General features: G+C 37.2%; 1 protein-coding gene across 1 annotated transcript; it reads right to left on the bottom strand.

Annotated features, from left to right (window-relative positions):
- Nucleotides 1–3037: 3037 nt before the first annotated feature.
- Nucleotides 3038–10267, bottom strand: LOC114148152 (sacsin-like). The gene is made up of 6 exons (XM_028023183.1): nucleotides 10046–10267; nucleotides 9436–9481; nucleotides 7523–7610; nucleotides 5062–5173; nucleotides 4069–4215; nucleotides 3038–3972 (listed from the first exon to the last, which is right to left on the bottom strand). Exons 2-6 carry the CDS (start codon nucleotides 9462–9464, stop codon nucleotides 3176–3178), a joined length of 1173 nt encoding a protein of 390 aa, XP_027878984.1. The 5' UTR covers nucleotides 9465–9481; nucleotides 10046–10267; the 3' UTR covers nucleotides 3038–3175.
- Between the last annotated feature and the right edge of the window lie 58 nt (nucleotides 10268–10325).

A 10325-nucleotide genomic window follows, 5' to 3' on the forward strand; every position in this document is an offset into this window, starting at 1 on the left:
GTTTACATCACAGAGGAGTGCCTCTGATTGTGGTTTCAGGGTAAACTGTTCATCTTCTGTAACAACTGGCACTGGGATGTCACCATTAACTCTTTGCTTTGTTTTCCACAACCAGCTGAGAATCTCAATGGAAACATTTACTTCGCCTGAAGTTGCAAAAGGCTGTTGTCTTGCTTCAATTTTTTGCTGGATAGAATAAAGAATATCAACAATTTCTTCATTCGAAAGTGCCGTTCTCAGACCACATCTCTGAAGCAGCTTCCTGAATGGCAAAAATTCATTTGGTACCTTCCCAATATAAGAGCTCAGATCCAGATCCTGAGGGTAGTTAAGAACCAAATCACAAGGAGAAACAAACTGGTCATTGGCCCACAGCCAGTCTGGCTCCTTGTGCATCAACTCTGCAAATTCAGAGATGTTTTGCTGCATGTGCCCGTAAATGCTATGAAGTTTTCTCTTGAAATCCACATTGGTGTCAGGATCATCCATGTCTTGTACAGTTGATTTCAGCATTGACAAATTCTCAATCACTGTCTCAGGTGGAGGCAGCCGTTTGAGGCCGAGCTTGGTGTTAACTCTATCACTGAGCTTCCCCATCAGAGGCATCACCTCTCCAACAATGTCCTCATACATTGTGTGTCTTATTTCCTCTGAGCTGCAGAAACAGCTCTTTGTAGGTTTATCAAATCTATTTCGTCTTTCAGTTCCAGGCTGATCACATGGTATCCATTTTATCATCTTAAGACGATGAAGTTGCTGATCAGAAAACTTTGACAGTAGATCATAGCCATCCAGCATTTCCAAGAGGACCTGTGCTCTTTTCAAAGCCTCACTTTCAGAGTTCACTTTGAGGTTTTCGACCAGTGTGGTGGCATAGAGCACATGCTCTGGTGTCAAATCTGCCTCTTTGTTTATCAATCCAATATCTATCAGGCTTTTCAGCATCTGCTGTGTTTCTGTGTATACTGGTGGAGGGAAGCTGTCTGACTCAAAGATCATCTTAAAGGCTTTAACTGTTGGATTAAGAAAGTCTGCAGCCTGTTTCAGCTCTCTCTTTACTTCAATGAATCTCAGTTCCTGACACTTGTATTTTAGGTACTGGTTTTGAGAGAAAAGAATGTCACCATGCTGCAAAATCCAAGTCATTATGCTCTTAGCTCCTTGACTACTGCAGGTACCGTTCTTAATGCTGTCAATCAGGATAATGCCTACTGCATCTGGGCTCAAGCGATTCACTTTCAGCAGCTTTAAAAGTCTGTGATCAGCCTCAGTAGCACACTGAATAATTGAATCAGGCACAGGCAACTCTGAGGGTATAACCAGACCAGATGTTAGAACCAAAGCCTGCTTTGATTGAGCTGTGACCAACGTTCCATTCATAGTTTGAAACAGAGGAAGCTTCATGAGGAAATCTTTCTCTTGACCCGAGACAGCATTTAGATGGGACAAATAGTCTTTCAGATTTTCTCTTGTCTTTTGAGACTCAGACTTCACAATTTTGATGACTTTCCCAGAGTCTAAATTCATCAACACCTTCATGATGTTCCTTGGAGATGGGTTAGGGACATAAGTTTCAAGGTCTTCATGTTTAAGCCACTCATTTCCTCTCACCACTGTACCGCCAGTTTTGGTCACCAGCTGAGCTATTTGGTCAGGCAAACATTTCTGTCCTCGGTTCTGAAAAATGAGGGTTGTCCTCTGTTGTAGCTTTGCCAGTAATACAGGCTGACTGTCAGAGAGGGAACTGACAGGTATCAGAGGTATTTCCATGAAGCAACTTAACTTACTGAAATGAGAGTTCAGAAACCTCCAGAATTCCCAAAGCCAATCTAATGGTGGATGGTCACTTCTGTTGGTGTTCCAAGTAACAAGCCTTTTCTCCATCTGCTTCCAGTCCTGTGGTAGAAATTTTCTTGTATATTGCTCTATGTGTTTTTTATTAGTGTTGATGACTTGGAATATCCCTGGAAAACAGATAAATAACAAAAACATATAGCAAAATTACTTTAAAAAAAGGAAAACAAATATCTTTTATGTGGAATCACCCAGTCAACATAACATTTGTTTATAAAAGTCAAAGTCAACATAACATACCTAGCTTGGCCAGTTCTTCCAGATGGTTTCTGCAAGTTGAACGTAGATCACGGGGGATGAAGAGGTGATTGCAGTATGGCAAAAGTGTTCTGCAAAAACATACACTATTTTATTATACTTGTTATGCATTTAATAAAAACTAAGTCCAGTTTCAGTGACAAATGTTTTACCTTTAAAAAAATACAATAAAGAAGAAATAATCAAATAGAATAATCTAAAGTGAAAAAACAATGCTTTTTTGGACAATGAGACAGTTGTGCTAATGAAAACCAAAAATGATTTGCTAATTTGTGAATAATCAAACTGCAAAGAGGAGCTGTGTCTCACTTTCATTTTGTATGCTTCAACATGAAATGTCATAGGAGAAAACTAGGTGTTGTGTTATTGGGGAAAAAGGTGTACAAGAGTATCACAAAAGGCACACCAATAAGTGTGGCACACTTAATTACACTAAAGTTCTTGTTGCCAGCACAAAACCCCCTGAATAAATGCTGCCAAGATTGTGAAAGCATACATGCTACTACAATAAAATTGCAGTTGAGTTTGTAAAGTGCAATATCCTTAAAAATAAGAAGATGAAGGCAGAGGAACAAGCCAAATGCAGCTGGGTTTTAACCACAAAATCTTTCTGGAGTGAAATAACAGTTCTAACCATTGAATAGACATGCTTTCTTGCAAAATTCAGTTACTAAAATTAACATAAAGACAGACAAACTATAACCTTACCTTGGAAATTCCCTGTTGTCAATCAAAGCAGTGTCCTCTTCTTTCTTTGTGAAAGATCTGAAACATCCATCACTGAGAGGAAGTAGCTGAAGACCCTCCAGTTCTTTGTATTTTCCATCACTCAATATGTACTCCAAAATACACAGTTTATCTTCTTGTCTAATGTTATGAACACCAGACCTGTGGAGTACCACTCTGAGGAAGCAGGGAGTTACATGTTGTGGGTTGGTGTGTGTAAATGTCTCAATGGCTGTCACTACAGTAGCTGGGACACTCACAAGATTTTCCCCGCAGGAAACTAAAGTCCTTTTAATGGCAGATACTGTCTCAGCTGTTGTTGGCCCATTGCAGGGTATCACAGCTTTTGATAGAGGGACAAACTGTGTTTCATCTCTGGCAAGAGAGAAAACAGCCAGGTTCTCATTGAGTAAGTGATGAAAAACATCCACAGCAATATCAAGCCATTTGTCTTTGTGCTGCATTTGAGTAACATCAGGCCACAGGTTGTACACAGAAGATACAGGAAGAGTAGATTGCTGTCTACTCTGGGTAAAAAGCTCAACTTTTTGGCAAGGTCAACAAGGTTTGGTGCTTTTCCCTCTTTCATGGTGCTTGTTGTTAAAAGCCATTGTGTTTTTTTCTGATCTTCTGAATTTAGAGTTATCAATTTGATTCTTGTCAAGCCTTCAACATCAGACTCATCTTCTTGCTTCAGAAGAACTTCTGTTGGTTCTGAGGATTTTATTTGAAGCCTGGTGTTAATGGTACCATCCTGACTGATGTGGATCAAGGACACAGTGTCCACACTTTTCAAAAAGAGAAGGCTCAAGTCTGCATCTGCAATGAAGCTATCAAAAAGCTCAACCACTTTATCGGAATCATATAGATTGTCTGAAATCTCTGATGCTTTGTTGCGTAACGGGAACCTGAAAAGTGTCCCAGAGAAGTGCTGATCCTCTATGATTGTTGACCATTCTTGCTTGCCTACAACTGAAACTATGTCTCTGTAGGGCTGGAACTGGTCATGCATTGTCATCAAAGCTTCTTGGTCTTCAGGTTCATTCAAAATCCACCAAAACCCCTTATCACCAAATATTTCCTCTTGGGGATCCATCAGTCCAAGATGTCCTGAGCTGAAAATACTGGGCACATCTGTTGAGAAATGCTTTTATTTATTATCTCTAAAATTACCTCTTAGTTAAAATCATTAAGTCAAAGCATGTTATCCTTCTAACAAATAAATTTTACCTGTTATGTGATAAACGGAGTTGAAGCCAATTCCAAATCTCCCGATTTTATTCGGGTCATTGATCTTGCCACTTCTTCCAGCCATTTGAATTCTTTCCCAGTCGTCTTCAGTAAACACAGCATTGTTGTAGGCATACAGAGCAGGGCCTATACAAAAAGTCAATCAGTAACAAAATGAATAAATCTGTTTGGGATTGCTGGAATATTTAATTGTAAGTGCTTGTTCTGTAATTTCAGCTTGAATTGAGAAAACTAAATAGCTTCTTTTGGATGTAAGGACAGATACAACATGCACAATAGTATTTCTCTTTAAACTGTTTGGTGTAAAATGGCTGAACTAGGGCTGAAACGATCCCAAGAATGATTCGAGTACCTCGATTATTAAAATTCCTCGAGGAAAATGTATCTGACTCGAAGCTTTGTTAATGTATGTTTGGTTATTTAGCGCAAGGTGTTCCGGCCGGGACATTATTTGCGTTGCGCAGAGCTCTCACTTCCGCCTCATTAGGGGTGTACCTTTGTATAACTTTTCTTCAAGTTAACTTAGAAAGTGAGCTGTTATTGTTACAGGTTAATTTTCTACATAAGTAACTGTTAGGGATACTCAAATATGAAAAATTGGACTGATATTAATATCCGAAAGTAACACTGCTGTTATGCCAGATTTACCAATATTTTATTTTATAAATTTTTATCCGATTACTTGATTAACTGTAAGAATAATCAATAGATTACTCGATTACTAAAATATTCGTTTACAACAAGCTGAACCTTGCAACATAAAAACAGAATTGTCTATAATTAATACTCATGGTGTTCTATAATTATAAAATGTAGATGTATGCCTTGTAAACAATAGGAAAGGCAGGTTATTGATATACAAAAATTATCTTTCTTTAAAGTAAATGAATGACACATTTTTTTGCAGGTAAACTATCATAAAATCAAGTGTAGATTACAACAAAAGAATTATTTACAAATCAACATATATACCCTGATATTGTCCAAGATTGGCATTCCAAAGACTCTCAGTGCCGTAGCTCCTCTCATCATGGATGAAAATCACTTCTGTTGCCTGAGCATCATCAGCATTTTGAATGAGTTCCTGTTTCAAAATAAGATACATTATTATTAAAACCCAACCAAGCTCAACAAGACAAAGTCACCCAGCTTAAATTGTAAATGGGGAATCAATAGACTCAGATCAAATTCTTTGGTTTGAAGAAAAAAAAAGCTTGTGAAAAATAAAATGAACAATTGTTTTGTACCATTTAATCTTTTGGTTGTAAATCAAGCAATAGAGAAGCCTACACAAGTTTAATTGTCCTCTTTTACTTTGATGAAATACAGCATAAACACGGAGCAAAGTACTCAAAAAAGAGAGGGCCCAGTCGTCCTTATACACACATCTCCCTACCCCACCAAGTCAGGTCTGCCACAAAGCTCCAGAGGCCTATCCTGTTTTAAATTATTGTAAGCTTGTATTTTATTTTTAATCCTAAACAGGAGTGATACAATGTAAACACATGGCATTAATGAAATGCAAATGACAATTTTGAACAATGAAACCCAGATTTCCCCCATAAACATGCAAAGCCTATTTATACGGGATCTCACTGCATGCTCGGGTTGGTGGCACAAATATATCATACACAAGGTTTCTCATATAATCAAGCTTTTGGAAGTTCACGTTGAATGAGCCAAAGCAGTGTGACATTTGCACTAAATAGAGCAATCATTTAAACACCAGAACAAGTGAACCTCATCCACATTAATTTTGATTGAAAGATAGCAGGGATGGCATAGTTCAATGCATCAACAAAACTTTGCTTAGCTTTAGCCGGGCAGGAGGGTTGGGTTGGGGGAGCAACTAAAGCCTGATGGCACATCAGGTGGCACCCTGAAAACCCTGGCTTACCATGATAAAATTACTAAAATGATACTGAATAAGATAACTCCTCAGCTATAATCGTTTAATATATCTGCTTACACTTTTGTAGAACACAAACATTTAGAATATGTCCAGAAAAAAGCTAAGAAATACATCCCAACAGTGGTTCAATGAAGAATGAAGTGACAGTTTTAAAAAGTTATACAAACACAGAGAATATTTGGAAAACGTTCCATCCGATTTTACTGAATGTTTTGGCTTCAATGGAAATGACAGAAATACTAAAAACACCTGACATTGTCTCTCAGAGTGTGACTAGCTGAACTGAGCTTCGTTTATCATGTTGCAGTTTATAACATACTTTGTAAAATATTTACTGCCATGTCAAGAAAAGTTTAAACTGTAGATTGAGAACTTCTGAAAATCATAAAAATCCTACGACTTGTAGTGACAGCGAAAAAAAAAAAAGCCTCCACACGCTTGGAGGATAATTTTTTGTCATACATAATGCAGTTCAAAGTGAAGGAGTGCATAGACATCAACTTTATAAATCTTCCTGTCATAAAAATATGGTGAGATTAGATAATAATATCACCTCTAATCCATAAAGATAGTTTCTCTCCCCATGTTGTTACTCTCATGAACCGTGATGAAGTTTCAATACCTACAATTCCTATAAGCATTCATTTTACCATTTCTTCTTTGGTAAAAGCAATCACTGTCAACATATTGACAAGAAAGAGCTTCATTTTATTACTAATCTTTTTATAAAATAATATTCAAATGTGTTGAGAGCAAGGTGATACTGATGCTGAACTGTGCCATTTACACATGGAAGAAATGTGGACAAATAGAGAACAAAACAGAAATTGCTGTTACGTTCACTGACCTCTAGGGGCTCTCTTCATGAGAGCCCTCTCGTTATGTTTCAGCTCTACCTGGCTGCCAGGTGAAATGTGTTGGAGCTCGTCAGTCACTCCATAAAGAGCTCCATGCCAGAGATGTCAGGCCCCTTTTTCCATGGGCCTTGATCTTGTCTGTGTGCTGACTGTTGTCTTTGGGGACTTAAATTGTGAGCAATATTGTGGGGAATTAAGTGGCTAACTAAAATTATGTATTTGTGTTAATAGCTCAGGAATTGTACCTTTTATGTTTACTTCTTGAAAGTATTCTTTTATTTTAGAGGTAGAAGGGAGTGTTTTGTTTGTTGTGTTGGCCTCAGAGAGCCTAAAGCATAAAACTTCTGTGTCTTTTTCTTCTCCTGTGCTTGATATTTTACCTAAATTGTAAAATAAACTGTCTTTTGCTACTGACATCAACTGTTTTGTGATTACAGTTTTGTGTTACACCCAGTGCCAGAATTTATCCATTGCTGTCTTGGGGAGGGGTTGTAATAGTTGCAGGCTTGGTAAACTTTCTACAGCAGATAAACTGAATATTAAAAACACTGTAAACGTGAGAGAAGCATCAATCTCCTGTGCTTCATTTAGTATGTAAGGCTTATGCCTGTTCTGGTAATAAGTAGCCATTGCTATAATCATAATGTGAACACCATATACTGACCTTCAAAATTTGTCCACCATCAGGATATCGACGAAGAATATCTTTCAGGTAGTCAAGAAAAGGTGGCGCTGTAGCCCCAAAGGACCTCCTAGAGAAAATAAGATTGAAAAACTAAACATTAAAATTAAAATCAGTGGTATAAGATATGCTTAATCTGCATTTACCCTTTCAGCTAAGGAATTTTAATTGGAGTTGTGCCTAATCATAATCAGCAGTAGCTCAGGAGGGATTAGTTCATCCTGTAACCAGTGGGTTGCCGGTGCAAACTCCCCCACTTTGTCTTTTCAGTCACTGCGTCCTTGGGCAAGATATTTCAGCTGCCTGCTGGCGGTGGTCAGAGGGACCTAGTGGTGCTGATTGAATGGCAGTCACACTTTTATCAATCTGCACCAGGGCATCTGTGGCTACATTGTGGCTTTCCACCATCAGTGTGTCTTTGAATGTGTGAATGACTGAGTGTCTGAAGTGTTTTGGGATCGTCTGACTTGATAAAGTCCTATACAAATGAAGGACATTTACCATTTAATCAGTGAATTCACAGCAGCAAAATGTAATGCTTTTGTATTTATAAAGCATAGGGAAACACAATGCTACTGAAATGTGTTGCTGTGCAAGAACAACAAATATTTAAATAAATAATATTTCAATCATGAAAAACTCAGGTATGGAAATTAAAGGAGCACCATACATAACTCTTAATAAGGCTACATTTAGGGAAAGACGCTAAGTAGAATGTGATTATAAATATTATAACCAAAATGTCTTTCACATTTCAGGAGCTTAATATGGTCACAATTCTAGGTATATTTAAATAGTGACAAAACAACATCATACAGATCATACCAGAACATCCTAAAGCTGCTGTCCCACTGTTTCCTCTTCCCCTATCTTGTAATTTATGTTGGCATGTTTAAAAACATGGTATGTGGTTCTAAAAATGTGAAAATTATGAAGATTTTCTGGAACATACACCCATATCAAATTGTTGAACTTTGTGTTTTCCTTTTGATTCAAAACCTTGTCAACACATGTTGACAAAACTTGCACTGATATTAAGTTTGTCCTTAATATTTAAGGCTAAATGTAATAAATGTATGGATTTTAGATCAGGCATATTCAACACACCACCATGTAACACACCACACACTGCAGGACGTTGTAAGATTGTTGTAAAGGGAAAATTAGGGGGGAAAAAAAAAAGGCTTTAGCGGGAACACCAACATGCAGAAGCATTATCTGATGGCTCCTGTCAGAAGTACACTTCTTGATTTTATCTGTACTTCTACAGAAATATTTGCTTAATTTTTCAATCATGCGTAGACAAAACACTTTGTACTTCCTTGTTTCTCAAAAAAAAAAAAAAAAAAAACTTGGAAGCAATAACTGCAAATGCTGCTATGTTCTGTAATCAAAAAATATGTTTTTCAGCAACACCTACAAACTTGCAAACATTACGATTTACATATATTATTGATTTCATTAAATAACAGTATTGTCATTATAGTTACATTTTAACACTACTGTTATGTGATAAGCAGCTTACTGCAGCAAAAATCATCCTAGGAATGTTATGAATAGTTTGTTAAGCTGTGTTTAGTAGATGAAGGTGACTTGGAGTCGAGTGCCTTGCCAGGGGTATATTGATTTGCAAAAGAAGGAAATGGGGTCAAACTCAACTTTCAATTGCAAACTAACTACTCCACTCATTAAACCACAATTGTGCTAGAGGTGGCATAATTTTCACAAGACAAACATTTCATGAAAATGCATGCTTTAGTTTGATGTCAACAATTTACTTGTTCTTGCAGTACAATTGACTAGTCATGACAAAACACGACACAACATTTCAAAAGCTTGTGAAGTATTCAGAGTCTAAGTTGCTTCACTTAAGAGGAAGAGGTGGGGCAGCTTACCGGGTTTTATGTCTGGTCTTCCCACTCATCCTTCTTGAGTTGGATGCTGTGAAAGAAACCAAATATTGTAACACAAGATAATGCAGTACAGAAATAAAGAAATATTAAACAGATTCTTAATTTGTAGAGTGAATGTCTAAACATAGAGAAAACCATTATCATAAATTAAACATTCTTTTTTGTATTTATTCTTTTAATTTGTGTATTTATGAGATTGTTGGCTTAATAAACAACTAATCATTTTACTAAACAACTACTTTAGTAAAATGATTAGATTTTTTAACAGCTTTAGAAAACCCTGGTGAAACTTATTTATTTCACAGAGCTGATTCAAGAAAACGATCTGCAATAACAGAATATTAAGTTCCTTTAACTTTTAAGTGATGCAGCCCTAACTGAGTCACAACTTTTCTGCCACCGACAAACAAAAACCAAGTCTAATGTTGTTATAAAATTAAATAAATCTAGGAAAACCTGGAAAAACAAATAGAAACAAATATCAAGTTATTATTTGTTTCTCATACATTATATCTCTTGCAATTCTGTCCTAGAAGTTATATTATACTCACAAACCCTAAAAGGATGCAACGAAGCAACAAATTCACAGTACCTGAGTCATAACGTGTGGAAGGTCTTCAGTTCCTTTGACACTGAGAGAGATGCTGCTTCAGCCTGTCGTTTATAAAGGCTTGCTCCAACACTGACTCACCCTACCCTCACTCTGCTCATGCTCGGTAACTTTCATTTCTCAGTAAATCAGGCGCCGGGAAGTTAGGGTAATGAATCTAAAGCATCGTGTTTCATCTGGTTTCCCAGTAAACGAAACATACCGGTCTTGTGCGCAATTCTGTTCCCCCGTGATGCGCACAAGACCGGGAAACGAGAGTTAA

The sequence above is a fragment of the Xiphophorus couchianus genome, chromosome 7 (assembly GCF_001444195.1).
Source record: "Xiphophorus couchianus chromosome 7, X_couchianus-1.0, whole genome shotgun sequence".
Lineage (NCBI taxonomy): Eukaryota > Metazoa > Chordata > Actinopteri > Cyprinodontiformes > Poeciliidae > Xiphophorus > Xiphophorus couchianus.

Excerpts from the sequence above, each read along its gene's own strand:
- LOC114148152 (XM_028023183.1), bottom strand. The coding sequence starts at position 9,464 with ATGAGTGGGAAGACCAGACATAAAACCCG. Across the intron at positions 7,611-9,435 it reads AAGACCAGACATAAAACCCG|GAGGTCCTTTGGGGCTACAG; the intron begins GTAAGCTGCCCC and ends TATTTTCTCTAG. Across the intron at positions 5,174-7,522 it reads ATGGTGGACAAATTTTGAAG|GAACTCATTCAAAATGCTGA; the intron begins GTCAGTATATGG and ends ATTTTGAAACAG.